Below are 17,496 nucleotides of genomic sequence, written 5' to 3'. Positions count from 1 at the left end.
GAAGCAGTAAACTTGCAAATCACAGGATAATATTAGTGACAGAAAGGGATGTGCTGCAGCTGTCAGTACAATTTACAGCACTGCAGAAAGCTTTCTCTATCAGCTTTCCTTGTCAACGTCTGTGGCAGTGTGCTCATCCATTCAGAAGCCCCATTGAGATTATAAAAGGCTCTAGTGCCTAATCCCTGCTGTTAAAAAATCTGTGGCTATCTTAAATTGTCTTCATGCAAAAGAAATCATGAATGGTAGCAACATTTCCTTCACTGGGACTGAAGAAAGTTAGTTACCATACCATCAAAAGAAAGTTACCATACCATCAAAAGAAAGTTGAGAAAATGCCCCATATGTTAGTTGTCCTATTTTACATATAGCTTCTTTCAAGTCCCAGATATAAATCACTGTAGCTATAAAATTCCTTTTGACATGATTTAGAAAAGGTTGTAAGGAGGTCTTGTTTGTGGTGCAAGTAGACTGAGATATGGAAGGAAAGCAAAAGGAAAGGGGCTTCAAAATGAATGAAGAACCCAAGTTTTGTTAGAATATAAATGAACTCAAAACGCTTCTTTTGTTCTTGTCTTGGGAAGAGCCAGACCTTGGAAGCTTTGTTAGATTTGTTACCAAAGCCAGAAATGTGGAAAATTGGAACAGGAATCAAAGCAGACAAAATGATTTTGAGAAAACAGCCTTCCTCAAGCGTGGGCATACTGGTTACTAGGAATCCCACAAAGGGTCACAGGAAACAGTTCTTTGAAGGATATTATTTTCTGAAGCAAAAGACTTCCCATCAAACTGTAGTTTACGTGGAATAAAATTCCAGGGTGTGAGCTGCTCTAATGGAGAACAGATGACGATCGGGGAACGTGCATTCCTTTCCAAATGAATGAAGGAAAAGAACTGAAAAGATACATGCATTTCATGCAGCCTTTTCCACATACAAACATCTTACAACAGATTGTCTCAGTGGTCAAACCTTGTGCTTGAAAATGCTTTCTGTGAAATCATTCCACACACTACCTTTCCCCCATGGTGCTATGGCAGTGGTGGCGAACCTATGGCACGGGTGCCAGAGGTGGCACTCAGAGCTCTCTCTGTGGGCACGCGCAAACACAGTTCCCCCCCCCGCCCCACATCTAGGCTGGCCTGGGCCGCTGGGCTTGATTATTACCATTAAACCTAAGACCTAGTTTTGGGGAAGCAGCGTAGGTAATCCTGTTAAGCGGTGTTAAACCCCACTGATTTTCATGTAAAGAACTAAAGCACGATCCTTTACCTGGGAGTAAGCTCGGTTGCTGGCAATGGGGCTTGCTCCTGAGTAAACCCTCCTAGTCGTGAGTCACCCGTTGGAAGAGTTACACGGTTGCTTCAAAGCAAAGCCACCAACTACCACCAAGCTTACTCCTGAGTAATGCCTTCCCCGGAGCCAACCGCTTTTCCTAAACCGAAACCTCAGTATTCAGGTTAAATTGCCATGTTGGCACTTCGCGATAAATAAGTGGGTTTTGGGTTGCAATCTGGGCACTCGGTCTCGAAAAGGTTCGCCATCACTGTGCTATGGAGTTTTTGCCCCTTTGTCTTTTCAGATGCATTTATTCCATGCAATAGTGCTAACAAACATATTTCTGATGATGGGATATTGTGACGCAGAAGAACCACCAACCCCTTTTTTTTCTTTTTTGGAGGCACTGTAGCATTAGTCAGTAAGACTATATTTAAATAATGGTTTTCTACACAAAGACTCATTCTTGCTGGTATAATCTTAATATTTGCAACCAAAGATGAAAGTTTCATTGTTAAAATAATTATTTTTCAGATTAGTTTTATAGTTATACCAGAAGTTACTGATTTGGTTATGCTATTAGAAATACATAGTTCACCTGGCAATAATGCCATAATTATCTGTTTTCAGTTTCATTCTGTCAAAGGGGCCTTGCCTTTCTTTGTTGTAGTGTTTGCATACTGCATGCCTGCCTGCCTTACCTATAGGTAGCGGAACTTCATTAAAATATTCCCAAACTATATCTATTTACCCTCGAGGAGAGAATAATAGGATAAACCTATACAGCAAAGATCCCAAGACTTGCGGAGTATTCTGATCAAAAAGTTTCTCTTTCTTTTTGACTGCTTGCCCCTCCCTCCTCACACTTAGCTCCTTGCGCAGATTTGTTCTATACCAAACAATCTTCTATTCATTGACCTTCTTGAAACGTAGCTCTTTAGAGACAAGGGGTTGATTCTGTGTACACAGATTTGCAAAGAATTACGATCTTCTTCTCAAGTCTGTATGTCCATTGTATAACATTTTTGCCGTAAAGAAGCGACATGTTTTCTCAGTAGACACAAATTTACAGTTTTGAGAACTGCAAAACCAGGCATCTGATATAATATCTTAGACAGAAAAACTGCCCAAAATAATCTTACAGAAACTTGGCGGTGTGAATGGATTAATGGAATTCATTTACCAAAAAATGTAAATGTTGTATGACTATACAGCCTAAAGCTACATAATTAAAACGAATCCTTGTTTCATGATGAATAACCATTAACTATCTTTAGATAGATTTTCCTCAAAAAGTACTTTGTTTTTTTAAAAATCTGATTTTAATTTTAAAAACCCTGATTCAAATTAAAAAAATCAATTATTTTTATTCACTAACTCTTTCTCCCAGGAGCGGGGGGTGGATTAACATCAGAATAAAGGGGGTAGCAAAAGCCAGGTCAAGCTGGCTTTGTCAAGCTGGGTGTTTCAATGCCAACAATAAATGCTGCTGATCAACACTACAGAGTCCATTTGTTGCTTCAAGGTTCGTGACCTAACAGCTTCCAGTCATATTATGGAGAAATATGACCTACCAAGTATGCATATAAAATGTAAATCTGCCCTTTGCTCACTTTTAGATACAGTTGTGATTGAACCAGTCCAGTTCAAAGGGCAGACCAATCTACTGCAAGAGCCAATTCACATTTCTATGTTTCAAATTGGGACCATTCTCATGCATTTAGATTTGAATGGATAAGTTCAATATTCAGTTGGCTGTTTTTTATCATTGAAATTTTGGTAGGAAATGTGCCAAAGTTCAAAAAGCAAAATGTGAGCTAACTGTAGCTGTAACAAGTACCTTTTTTTTTTTTTGGAGATAAGAGTATGTAGTTTGAAGCATTTAGGAATAATTAGTCTGCATGAGATGTTTTTCAGAAGATGCCCTAAGAATCTCAGTGGACATGAATATGGGGCAGGAAAACAGAAGGTGTGGATTTTTTTAGGGCTTTCACAAATTAAAGCCCTTTCTACACTAATCCCTGAAAATGTTTGTAAAACCTTTTCAGTCCTCCACGGTGCATGTCTGCACCAGTGGTGGGATCCAAAAATTTTAGTAACAGGTTCCCATGGTGGTGGGATTCAAACAGTGGCGTAGCACCAATGGGGCTAGGCTGGGCACGACGGGGGCGTGGCCGGGCATTCCGGGGGTGGGGCCTTGCTGGGCGGGGCTGTGGCAAGGACGCAGCCACTGCGCCAGTCCTTTGGTGGGAAACAAATGCATACAGGCGGAGGCCGGTGCACCTCCTGCTAGACTGCTTCAAGTTCTGCGTGCTACTGCTGAGAGGAGGGGCGTAAATAAGGCAAAAATCACGTGGCAAAATCACCAATTAGTAACCCCCTCTTGGCACACACAAATAATTAGTAACCTACTCTCGGGAACCTGTGAGAACCTGCTGGATCCCACCTCTGGCTGCACTCACCTCCTCCAAATGATTTCTGGCTGCCATTTTGTGATTTCTCCCTTTTTTCTTCCTTTTTGTTTGAGAATGTTGCTTCTGTGCTTCACACCAGAGGGTGCAATTCTCTGCACCTACTGCAATCCATCCTTTAATGATTAGCTACCCCCACCCCCATAAAGAAACGTACAGGAAAAACAAGTGAGGGGCATGGCTTAATCATTTTAAAATTCATTTAAAACATTTTGAGGCTGCAATTTAAACATGTTGGGGTAAAAGCAATGCAGAACTCCATGGAGAAAATGTTTTATTTCCTGCCTCAAAACGTTTTAAAGTGTCTGTGCAGAAAGGGCCATTGTTTGAATGCCACTCTGGGGCTGCACCCACAGCATGACGATTTTTCATTTTGCATTATTGCCAAAGCAAATTCGGAGGCATGCAAGTTGGTAATGAAGTTTCCATACAGGAGTTTTCTTTGCACATTCTTCCACAGGCTGTTATTGCGCTACATTTTCCCTTCACTGTGCTGCTGGAGGTGGGGTTGCCACTGAGGTGGGATCCAGCAGGTTCTCACAGGTTCCCGAGAGTAGGTTACTAATTATTTGTGTGTGCCGAGAGGGGGTTACTAATTGGTGATTTTGCCACGTGATTTTTGCCTTAGTTATGCCCCTCCTCTCAGCAGTAGCGCGCAGAACCTGAAGCAGTCTAGCAGGAGGTGCACCGGCGTGCGTGGCAGCCTGCGCCTGTGTGCATTCGTTTCCCGCCCAAGGACTGGTGCAGCGGTTGCGACCTTGCCACAGCCCAGCCCAGGAATGCCCCGCCCCTGGAATGCCCGGCCACGCCCCTGTCGTGCCCCGCCACGCTCCATTGGCGCTACGCCACAGTTTGAATCCCACCACCATGGGAACCTGTTACTAAAATTTTTGGATCCCACCACTGGGTTGCCAGCTCTGGGTTGGAAACTACCTGAAGATTTTGCAGGTGGAGTCTGCAGAGGGCAGAGTTTGGGGAAGGGAGGGACTTCACTGGGGTATAATACCACAGAGCCTATTTTTAAAACCAGCCATTTTCACCAGGTGAACAGCTCTCTGTCGCCTGGAGTTCAGCTGTAATACAGGGAGATCTCTAGTCGTCACCTGGAGGCTGGCATCTCTAGCTGGGGAGCTTTATTTAAGGCCTTTAAAATCAATAAATGGCACGCTAGTGTAGCAATTACCTATTTTAAGTCATCAAAAGGCCTTCTGGAACATGATGGGGAAAACAGCAGCCACGAGGAATTCACAAGGAAAACGACACCAGTGTAGTCAGGACATGCACACCTTCCTGTCGAATCGGCATGGTAAACACACTTGGTCTGTGCTCTTCCACAAAAGATAGGAGTGAAGCAGGTTTGGGGAAAACCATATTGTGTGTGAAGAAAAGTTGATTTGAGCACCCTCAGGACACGAGTGTGTGTGAATGCAACAAAAAAAGTGTTCCAGTTTGGACAGCAAAGCAGAAATCCTCCAAGTGGAAGGAGCCTAAATCTGTTCAGAGTTTAAAAATAGCTCCACCCCTCAGGGTGCACAGTGGGGTGATAAGGCCTTCTTAATGGAAATGTTATGTTTCTGTTGATGGAATGCCATTGATATATCTCAGTATTTTCAAAGTACTTTCATCTGGTGTTGGGATTTCTGCTCTGGCAGGGAAGCCATTCTCTCACTAACATTTAATAAATAGCATCACTTCAGGTTTATTTGATTGGGAAGGGCAGGGAGGAAATTCATATAATCCTGGCAAACACATGTTCCCACATCCATATTTGCTCAGATAATGTGGAGGTGGGGGATAGGGAACCATTTGCTGAGCAGCATCCTTACAGATGCCTCATTCCCCCCACCCCCCACCCCCCGCGCTTCAGCACCAGAAGTAAGCCCAGCCTTCCATCAGCCAATTCTCTCCTACATGTGCTGTCCAGCCCCCACACTAACATTATGAGAAAAACACATTTTTATGATTCCTGTGTTTTCTTAATGTGTTGCCCTGCCTTTGTTGCAAGGCTGGTGGGGTATGTTCTGTTTTTCTAAGCTGCCAAGGGTATTTAGAAGCAGGTGGAAGGTAAACATGATTGCTACCTTTTGAAAAGGCAAGTGTCCAGGGTACTGGACTCTAATATGTGTAATTAATATCTCTGACACTTGGATATACACACTAGCAAATAACAACAGGAGCATGTGTGCATAGTTGATGCAGATGTGTATTCTCTGACCAAACCATTTATTCTGCTCCTCTTTGAGAGAGGTCTGGGAGGAGGGCAGAAGAAGCAAAGTTAGAAGGTGCACCAGGGGATTCTGGAACCTGCTCTCATTTCAGATAGGTTGGGTTAGAAGCAGTCTGTGGCTCTCCCATGCTGCTTTTGATCTGTCTGGTGCTGTTGGCCCAGTCTGTGGGAATCCATCCAGGAGTCCTCTGTAATAGTACAGACTAGATTGTCCCCTTTCATTAGCCCAACTACTCTGGAAGAGAGAAGGAATGAGTGATACAATCCCTGAAGGCTGCCAGTGAGCCACATAGCGCCGCTAGAAATGTCAGTTACTGGCCCTTTCCCCACTCACTGTTTGCTGCGCACTACTCTTGCCAAGTAGCGCGGGGTCCCGCAGCACTCCCCACTACAGGGGCGGCGACAATGCAGCCGCCCCGATGCTGCCGCTCTCGCGCCCCCTCAGCGCGCGTCATTCCTGGCGCTCCTCAAAATGGCGCCCGGGAGCGCGCCAGAAATGACGCACGCTGAAAGTAGCGCGCAGCAAGGGGGGTTGACGGTGAGTGGGGAAAGGGCCACTGTTACCTAATGTGAATTGTTTGGATAATTAATTAACATGAGCCCCCCCAAAAAGACCATTTTAAGGCAGCTGTAGTCACTTATCCCAAAAGCGTTCCACACAGAATAGTTCAAGGCAGATACCTGGAACTGCTACTGGTTGCATTAAGTGAATCAGCTTTAAAGTGGCATTCCAATAACTTGCAAAGGTGAAGGACATATCCCACAGTACTCTGTGTTTAAATTAGTTGTAAAATGTGAAAGTGCATGTAGGAAGATAATATTTTTTAAAATACAAATCGTAGGCTCATTCTGCACATGCAGAATAATGCACTTTCAAACTGCTTTCAATGCTCTTTGAAGCTGTGTGGAATGGCAAAATCCACTTGCAAACAGTTGTGAAAGTGGTTTGAAAACGCATTATTTTGCGTGTGCGGAAGGGGCCGTAGAGAGTTCCTGCGTATGGCCTCTCCTGACCTTAATTGGTATCCCATGTGCTACCTGTGGAAAAAAAATCCTGTCAGATTTTCTTATAGGCGGACAGCTGGCTAGAAAACGAGCCCGAAAATTCTTCTTGCTTTTCAAGGATCTTGATTGTGCCAGAAAAGAGATGGTCACTGATTGAATCCAGATTGACCTGTTTCCTGTTAGCATGCCAGCGCAGCCCTCAATTCTGTATGTCGGTGCTATAGCCTGGTGGCCTGCCAGTCTCTTTAAAGACTTCAAAGCTGAATGGCTGAAACAACACGAGCAAAAATAGTACCCTAGATGTTCCTTAAAATGATTCTTAGCACGACTGGCTGAGTGGCTGATAATTTGCATCATTTTGTATACACATGCAGGTAGAGAGACACTCTGTGGCCTGCTGAACTCTTAGGGAACTCTAGAGAGGAGACAACGATTTAGGTTACGCTTGAAAACTAAGGGCCATTGGCATGCTGAAAAGCATGTTCTTATAGGTCTTCCTGGCTTAAAACTGTGAGAAATATTTGGCTATCAGGGTTACTCTGAATACCATCTGATTCTGGGCAGGCATGCCAAGACTTCCTCCTACCACTGTTGTAAGTGGTTTGCCTGCACAGCTCTGGGCAGGCTTGCCTGCTGAGATTCACGCACGCACGCACGCACGCACGCACGCACGCACGCACGCACCCTGCCACTGTCAGTGACTCACTCAGCACAATACCAGAGAAGACCCCAAGATGCTCACACACTGTCTCAAATACACACACCACCACCTACCTACCTACCGACCGACCGACCGACCGACCTACTTTCCTTCCTTCCTTCCTTCCTTCCTTCCTTCCTTCCTTCCTTCCTTCCTTCCTTCCTTCCTTCCTTCCTTCCTTCCTTCCTTCCTTCCTTCCTTCCTTCCTTCCTTCCTTCCCACTGTGGAGGTGGTGCTGGGGCAGCGGAGTCTGGGTGTGTGTGTGCAATTTCAGTGCTGTAGCTGTGTCCCTACATCTGAGAATTAGGTTTTCATGCATCATTTCTTTCAGTGAGAGAAATCGTGTGAAATTAATTGATCATTGAGGCTCCCCTTTTGGTGCATACTGCACTTGTCTCCTCTACGCTTGTTTCCATATTCTTCATTCAACCCCTAGACGTTCATCTCATTCGCATGTCTGCTTCAAAGCCGTCTAAGATTGGCAGCCACCAAATCAGTATGCACTGATTCAACTAGCGCATCCTCCGAAGGAACTGCATGTTCTGAGGCATTATTCAACAGAAAGCTTTGAGGTGTGCAGCTTGAGCAATGCTAAATTCTTTGTGTCCTTGGGAGGGGGTGGGATAGGCATGACGCTGATAAACTACAAGTAGGTTATAAAGAGAAGTACATTTCAAGACTTTTCCCTGTAAAAACAAAATTCTGGCTTTGATTTGCACCAAAAGATGAGTTGGAGATATGTATAACAAATCAGAAACAGGGGGACAATGGAAAAACAATCTAAATAAGGCCTGCATTATATGTGATGTGTCACCTCAAGCTGGAAGGAGTCCAGTAGAGGCTTGACAAATAACTATTTTTGTTTCTGGCCGGAGGCTGCAAAATTTGGGGGGTTGTTAAGCACCTGGCTGGGCTGACAACAACATAGCCAGTGGGCTGTTTTTTGTTTGTTAGGTCATGTTGTGCAAGCCTGTAAAGAGCATATTTTTAGAAACACAGAAAGGCACATTTTCTTAATATAACTTTGGTTTAAAATTAGTAGCAGAGTGTTTCTCAAGAGGATGGTGAAAGCATTATCTAATTGTTCCAGCAGGAAGTCTGTGGATTGTTCCAAGTGATCACCTGCCTGAAAGTCAAGATGTCCTGTATTTTTTCTTGGAAAACATCTAAAGGGAAGGAAATTTGACAACCTGGACTTTGGGTTCCATGGCAAATCTGCAATATAGATCCCTTCCCCTTGTGCTCCTAGCATCAACGTACACAGGTTCTTTTCTCACTTGATTTTATATGGAATTGGCATCCTTTGTAACAGTTATGACGGAGAAGTCAAATAACATTGATTACAGTTCCCATTGCTTGGACCCACCAGAGCAGTACCACAGATCAGAACAATTTCTATTCACAATGTGTATGTCCCGGCTTGGGTTGTCAGGCAGAGGTGTCAAATTACAAGTAGGGAGCTGTGTCTAGACCAAGAGTCGGTTAAATAATTTCAGCATCAGAAGTCCGGTCCGAGGGTCAGAGTGCATAGAATCACTACGTTTGAGGAAGTGTTGCAGCAGTCACATGCTTTGTTGCGTTCATGTTGATATGTTCTGTGAGCCTGCTTGATATAGGGTCTTCCGGCATGTTAGGCTTCATCCCATGAAGACTCTGCTTCCCCCTGCTGCAGAAGGTGTCTTCTCTAAGCTAGCAGACGTGCACTTTTCCTTTTAATTTCCAACTGCTCCCGGCGTCTCTGCCTTTGTTGACACCTGGGCTCAGGTGAGCTAGGTGCTTGAGTCTCTGCAGCTGGAGCAGGGCTGGAAGCATGGCTTGCTTCTGCAGGCACTTCTGACTCTGAGTCTTGACCTGCCCGTTGCTCACGCTGTAAAGCCTGCAGGGGCCCTGGCTGCTCCAAGCCCTGCCCTCGTTGGTACACAACCTGGTTTGGACTTGCTGGACTCTGCTCATCCCCTGAGGACTCATCTCTCTCCTGGGGATGGCCCACAACAGTGTGATTTGCTTTGCACCCCCCCTCTTCCCCCTACACACACATACTTCAACCAAGTTTTGGTGGCATTTCAAGCAGGGGAGTCAGGAAAATTAGGTTCTACAGGAAGAAATCCTTCTATCCATGGAAACACTTCAAAAGTTCCAAACCAATAATTCCGTATATTTTAGACTTGGTTTGTGGCAGTTAATTTTTCCTTTGAACAAAATTACAGGAATTAGCCAGGTTTAACATGGAATGGCAAAAAACAATATTGATACACCTGCCAGGAGGAGCAGTTAGGTTGATAATTCCCTGCCACTTCCTGGTTGTGTTGCTATTTAAAATAGCCTGCAGCACAGTCTCTTTCCAGCCGCTGTTTTCAATAATCTGCAGTTGCATAGAGAAAATGAAATCAGGAAATACTTGGGTTTGAAGGTTAGTTACACTAATGGGAGAAAAATGATATAAATACATATTAATCGCTGGCAAAAAATTAAGAAAATACAAAAAAAATGAATGGAGAATAATTAATGGAGGGCCTTCCCCCAGATTTTTTTACCAACTTGAAGGCATTCACTGCTGCACAAATGCAGAACTGAAACTTAGAAACAACCCCTTGCATGTAAACAAACAAAAATAACTATGCATTTATAATGCTCGTACCTTTAATTGTCTTTTAATAATGTTCATTCACTCATTAATGATGCTGTTTCACTATTGTCTATTTACAGAACTGAACTTTAAAAAATTAGCACCTCTAAACAAACAAAAAAGAAATAGGAGCTGATATTTTCTTTTGCGTCAGCCTCGTGGTAGTTTATGATGAGGGTTTTTTTTAAAGAATCAGATTGAAACAGTCATCAAAGATTAATAATCTGTCAAGAACAAAATGCTTCAAGTCTGTGTTCCAAGATGTCATGTACCATCATTCTGAGGAGAAATTCTAAATGAAAAATCTTTATTACAAACGTTTCTCTCTCCTGAATTGTGTGTGTCTGTGTGTATGGATGTGTGTGTGTATAAACACAGTTTCCAAGATATATCACTAAAGTATGGAACACATGGCAGACTGTGTTGATGCTGGGATCAGTAGTCAGTGGTTTGTTTTTACATAAAAGCTGGTGGCAACTATTCATTCATCTGCATGGGGTGGATTAAATCTTGCATTTGAGGGCACCAATGAAATTGCATTTGAGGGCACCAATGGAATGAGCACAAAACCTATTCTACTTTCCTGACATAAATAGACCTGTCCTTACCAGCTTTACCTGAAGATGTGGTAGGGAACTACCAGGTGTGTTGGCACCCAAAGATCCTTTCACGAACTTTAATGCACAAAGGGACATTATACTCTGTGGACAGCTTCTAGGTGACCGTGTGTGTGTCTCAATGCAGCCCACAGTTGCCACTTCTCCTTGCAAACATACTTTTGTTTTTATGACACTCTTGAGACTTGTTGCCATTGTACAGTTCCTAGCTTTTATGACACATTTTATGATTATTCATGGTTTTTGTTCTAATAAAATGCCTATCATGACATATGAGTGGGCCAATGTACTGGAGATACCCTAGGGCATAGGTGTCAAACTCAGGCCCCCCAGGTGTTCATGGACTACGATTCCCATCAGCCCATGCCAGCAGGGCCAATTGGCCATGCTAGCAGGGGCTGCTGGGAATTGTAGGCCATGAACATCTGGAGGGCCTGAGTTTGACACCTTTGGGCTAGGGCATACGAATGCGTACATGCAGTGCAACAGCAGCAGAAGTGATGTTTAGGGATGTCAGAACATGGGGATCCCAGAGAATTTCAACTCATCTCCAGACTACAAAGATCAGTTGTCCTGGATGCTTTGGAGGATGGACTCTTTGGCATTGAACCCACTGAGGTCCCTATCCTCCTCAGGTTCCATCCACAAATCTGTAGGAGTTTCCCAGTGTGGATCTAGCAACCCTACCCCCCCAATCCCCTGCCACTGGCTGGGTGGAACCTGGCAGCCCTACCTATGTTCCAAGTTACAGCCCACTCCTCTGGCATCATTTTGGTTTTTAAAAAAAAAACAGCCCAGAGTGGGAAAGGCAGGATCCCAACCAGAATTTGGGGCTTGTGGAACAATTAAAGGAGTTTCCAGATTAGGGTGGTACATCAAAAGGAACAACTTGTATAAGTTGCCCCTGATTTGCACAGCCCCTCTCTTTCTCCCAGGTTCCTTCTCTTGGTGCGACGATGAACCATGTGATCGAACCTTTTGAACTGGCTTTTGTATAGGCACACTAGGGTCTCATAAGGACAGTTGAGGAGTGATGGACTGGTACAACAGTTCTTTCTGCATCCAGTATGACAGAAGGTGTGTGTGTGTGTGTTTGTGTGTTTGTGTAAAATCTTGGTAGAGCAAAATCTTGATAGATATCTGAGAAAGGAGCAGCAGTTAGCAGCAACGTTATGCTATAATTTCTGTGAGTGTGTCGCATTTAGTGAAACAGAAACAGATAATGCCAGGGTGGGACCCTCCATACCAGTGGAAGATGTGATGCATGAAAGCTTTGCTGTCTTGACAGAGAAAGATCTGTACAGTGTCATTACTTCACAGCAGCGGGTGGGGGGGGGGGGAGGGAAGCCTGAATATCTCTCATTCCATCTTGATGGTGTAACAGAAATTGGAGGAACATAATGAGGTAATTGAGCCCATCCTCAATTGGATTACTTTCTATAGCGTATTCACTTAGGCCTTTTCACAGTCTAATGCAAGTGATGTAAGCAATGGAGCTCCTCCTGGGAGATCACTGGTGTCATGTAGACTTCATTGCTGAAAAATGTAGCCTGCTAATGTTTTCCCTTTGTGTAACCCCTCACTGATAAAATAGATGGATGTGTGTGTATCCTATTCCAAATGGTATATATCGTGTAATTAAGTGTAACTTGAGATAGTCACAATTGGAGACTGCAAAAAAAAGAGAAAAAATCACAGATGGATCACCCCCCCCCCCTCATCGCCACTGCCTCTAAATCCTTATTCTCCTCCTCCCTCCTTTTGTGCTTCCCACTCTCGTATACAGGGCCTGTTCATTCATTATCCTTGTGGTAATCGCACTGCCGGAATGATACATTGGATGGAGAGCTCGTTTATGATTTTTGCTGTTCATGTGAATGGCTGCCCACGTGGTTTGGCCCATGGTAACTATACGAGATTGGTTTCCCTATGAATTGGCACACTTTTTGACATTTGCTATTTTGTCACAATCACCCAAACACATGCCACTACATTCTGTCTCATATTCAAACATCCACGTCCTGAGATTCATTGAGCATGATCCCAAGCCCACTGGTCAAGAAGCCACCAACTATTCTTGCCATCACAGTTCTCTTTCTCAGATAACCATGTCTTCTATTCTTGCGTATATGGCCAAGCTCTGGCCTCCTGTGGGTTTTTTTTCTCTTGTGAGACAGTGGATCTGTTTTGTGGGATGCTTGACTCTGGAGAAAAAGTTATGTGTCTGCAGTTTTGCTTACAGATCTCTTAGTTATTTGTAACCTAAAAGGAAAGGGGGGAGGGGCAAACAAACATTTGAGACAATTTTGAGATTTTTGGTAGCCTTGGGTGACTAAGCAATAGGCTACTTATAGTCCTAGGCCTGGGCATTTTAGTGGTGTAATTCCCTTGCATATTCATTGCCTAACTTCTGCACAAGGGCTTGTATCTGCAGAAATATATTGATTTTATAGCCACATGATAAACTATCACCCCTAAAAGGGCCTCCCTGAAAATCCACTGAAGTCCAGAATGATCATTCCAACAAATGCAGAAATATTTGCATCAGCACCTATGGAGGCTGAAACTTAAAATAACTAAAATACTGGATCTGATAAGAGCTAGGGGAAATTCAATTAATAAAGGTACACTGCAGCTGGGACAGCTGTATTGAATGTTAGTAAGTATATTTTGTTGAAGAGATCTCTGAACTGACTAATTTGTTACCTTGATGTCTCAGGTTGCCTGTTTATAATCCCATTCAGAAATCTAATTCAGCTCGCATTCGCTTTAATCCTCACCGCCGAGTGCTTTCGCATCCAACTTGTTTGTACATGTTTTGTATCAAGCTCATGTTGCCTGTGTTGACTTTGGCTTCATCTTGCATTTTCAGGCTTAGTTTCAGTTTTGGAAGATATGTGGAGGAAGGTTCTTGACAGTCTTCTTTGCTGGAGACAAATGTTTATACTAGACTTTGAGCAGAATTAGATTCTGAAATCATGGGGCCACTGCCAAGATTGGGAGTGCTATGTTTAGTTCCCCCTCATCTCCTCTGTAATGCTCAGTAATAATGTGTGTGATCTGACTTTATCACATCGTGCATTTCCCTATCCCTGGTCTATATCACTGTGTGCTGTGAGGTGTCTCTTGTCTACTCGGACTGACCCTCTACAGGGTGTTAGGTTGAGGTCAGTCTCTCACATCACCTGCTGCCTGAGGAACTGAACTCTCAACCTTCTGCATGTACAAGTGATGCTCTGTCACTGTCCAATTACCCCCTGTTGACTGTTCCCTGCTCTCTGACGCGAAGTGTCACACGCAGGGCAAGAAGAAGTGTGTCAGAACAACTAATGCACCTTCTCTCTCGGCGCGTTGCAAACAGGAAATGCATTGGGACGAAATTTCTTGTTCTGATGTACTTCCAGTCCCACCATGAACCAGAGCACTGATGGGTAACTGGCCACTGTCTCATACTGGCTCTATCCTTCCCCAAAGGAACTTATATTTGTATAGGAGGAAGGATCAGTCAGTTTTAACTGATTTGCCCTCAACCTGTTCCTAAGAGTCCACTCACCTCCAGAAACAAAATGTTTAGTGGGAGGATCAGTGAGGTGCAGCAGGGAAAGGGGTGTGGAAGAGTCCAACTGAGGCAACTAATCTGTGTTGACAGGATCCAACTTGTGCCATGACATCTTTAATTATTATGTATTTTTAAAAACTTTTGGGGGGAGCGGGGAGAAGGGGGAACTAGACATGGGGCTGCTGTTCTGATAACATCCTGCTTTTTGTTCAAAACACTGAAGGTATAAAAATCATATTACGCTGAAGTGTCAAATAATCAGATCTTCAATAGTTTAATGAAAGTTAGAGATAGGTTCTGACAAATGTATTTATTACCTTTCCGCTGATAAGCCTGAAACAGATCTCACACCAAGGTACCTTATGGAGCAGCACCTGCTTACAATCACCAGTAAAGGTGTGCCGTGTGCCTTAAAATAATCTCCAGTTGCTGCTCACTCTCTTTCTTACTGGTTCCCCCCTGTTTTTATTGTTCCTTGCACAGGTTGAAGGGGACCAACTGCCCCCAGGGCATACTGTCAGCCAATATGAGACGTGTAAGATCCGAACAATAAAAGCTGGTACGCTAGAGAAGCTGGTGGAGAACCTGCTGACAGCTTTTGGGGACAATGACTTTACCTATATCAGCATCTTTCTGTCGACTTACAGGGGATTCGCCTCGACAAAAGAGGTACTGGAACTTCTCCTTGACAGGTAAGATTCAATTATTAAAATGGAAATGAAAAGAAAGGCGTTTCAATAGTCCATTCTGCACAACACAAAAAAAAATGTGTCCATGTCACAAAATAAGACGTTTCTGGGTGGAATCCCACACAGTTTTTTCTCCATAATGTTTGTAAAACACTTTATTTTTCCTAAAAATGTTTTATTTCGAAAATGCTAAACTAGCGACTTTTTTTGCTGAAAACATTTTCAAAACATTTCTGCTCGCTGTGCAAAGAGCAGAAACATTTTATTTTTCCTGCCCAGCTCCCACTTCTGTTTTCTGATCAGGTCTCACCTGCCATTTTCTGCCACACGTGATTCTCTGTGCCACCTGCCATTTTCTGAAGTTTCCCATGGAAGGTTCCTTCTGCTTGCAGCTCATTTGGCCACACTTCAAGTATTTAAAGTACATGAATAAAGTTAGTTTTGACTGCCAATTCTGCACATGTGTCAGTTTTCGGGTTTTTTTTTTTTTGTGGGAGGTGTGTTTGAAGTCACGAATTATGCGCATATTGCCGATTCTCATATTGGGTATTGCCAATTCTCATATCGGGTCCTTGTGGCTTCAAAGCTCTGAATGCTAAAGGAAAATGCTCTGTAGAAGAGAACTTTCCCTTATAATGCAGTACAAGTGGAACCAAGGCTTAAGATCAAAGCCCCCGCCTTTGCTAGGCAAGAGTGGACATTCAAATCAGAAACCCAAGAAGAGTGGTACAATCCTCTTTTGTCTTTAGAAGCCATTTTGGATATAGCACAAGAAACAAGTCTGGGAAGGTCAGCAGGGCAACCAAAGCTGGAGAAGAATAGTTTGTTTGTTTGTTTATTTGTTTATTAATTATCCGATTTATAGGCCGCCTCATCCCCGAAGGGCTCAGGGCGGCTCACAACACGGCTGTTATTCAAACAGCAATCACATAAAACTTAACCTGTTAGCCAATTAAAATTAAGCAGCAATTATATACAATAAATAAGATTGAACAACAGACATAATTTAACAGTTGATCAAATCGTTAATTAAAAATGTTATGTTCATTATCTTTTGGGGCAGGTGGCTTTCTCTTGCTATCTGCTTGTTTTTCACAAATTCTTGGGAAAATGGGAGCAGGACTTTCTTGGGGAATAAAGGGGACTTCAAATGCCAGCTTTGTCAGAACTGGCTTTACTGGCCTGCTCAATAAACGTTTCTGACCAATATCTCGGAGTTTGTTTGTTGGCTTAAGGGTCCGAGACCTAACACATTTGCCCCAGAATCCTCATTCTTGCTCAGAAATCATAGATGGGGGAAAGGAGGAAATGGGTATTCAGAGACACGGAATAAAAACCACTGAAGTATTGAGGTTAGAGTCTCTAACTATGACTGGGTACATCTTTGTTCAGTCACCAATCCATCATTCCACTCACTAGATGACATTGGGTTCTGACACTCTTTCTCATAGCCAAACCTATCTGTTTGAATAAAACAAAGAAGGGAACAACTACATGTGAGGCTTTGGGCTCCTTGAAGGAAGAATGGAATAAAAATCTGTTACAAATATACATAAACCTTTTCTGTTTACATCTGAAGCAAGCAGGAGCCATTTGGGAAGAATAATGATGCACACCATTAAAATATTTTTATTAAAATGTGACAGTACATAATCAAGAACAGCTGAACTTTGAGATGTCATTTTGGAGCCTCTAAATTTGCTGCATCCATACACTTTTCTTAATAATTTTTTAAAAAATTAGGATAATAAATTGTCAGCTTCCACCCACACGATGTTTTCTCCAACAGCTCTGCTGTTGATTGCGTGGTGTTTTTCGTCTTCATTCTCTGGTATTTCCCTGTATTAATTATGCCTTTACAGCTGAAGATTCCCTTTTGAGGTTTGAACAATGAGACGCTACTAGTATACTTGTTGATCAGAGTCCACTAAACAGTTCATGAATGTGAATGTCAGCTCAGGCTTTTTTGTAAAAATCGAAAACAAAGTTCATGAATTGAATTTAACAATGTATGTGTTTCCCTTTTTAACTCTGCACAGCGTTTTATTTTGTGTGCTCTTTCCTTGACTAGTTAACAATATTTTAGAGTTAATTTGCAAAATATCATCAAGTCGCAGCCAATTTATAGCAACGCAGTCGGGTTTTTAAGGCAAGAGACTAACAGAGTTGGTTTGTCATTACCTTCCTCCGCATAGCAACCCTGGTATCTGTTGGTGGTCTCTCATCCAAGTATTAACCAGGACCAACCCTGGTTAGCTTCTGAGATCAGCCTAGCCTTGGCCATCTTGATCAGGGTTAATTTTCTACAAAAAAAAGATTTAAAGGC

At 43.1% G+C, this 17,496-nt stretch overlaps 1 protein-coding gene across 1 annotated transcript in view; it reads left to right on the top strand.

The window, feature by feature from the left end:
• RGL1 (ral guanine nucleotide dissociation stimulator like 1) overlaps nt 1–17,496 on the top strand; it is a 107,345-nt gene that overhangs the window by 35,453 nt on the left and 54,396 nt on the right. Inside the window, exon 3 of the mRNA XM_048482505.1 lies at nt 14,965–15,173. Coding sequence (XP_048338462.1) covers nt 14,965–15,173 — 209 coding nt within the window. The remainder of the gene's footprint in view (nt 1–14,964; nt 15,174–17,496) is intronic.

Source organism: Sphaerodactylus townsendi, unplaced genomic scaffold, assembly GCF_021028975.2.
Source record: "Sphaerodactylus townsendi isolate TG3544 unplaced genomic scaffold, MPM_Stown_v2.3 scaffold_18, whole genome shotgun sequence".
In the NCBI taxonomy this organism is placed as follows: Eukaryota; Metazoa; Chordata; class Lepidosauria; order Squamata; family Sphaerodactylidae; genus Sphaerodactylus; species Sphaerodactylus townsendi.
The sequence above is the reverse complement of the archived record's forward strand: the minus strand, read 5'-3'. Positions and strand labels throughout refer to the sequence as shown.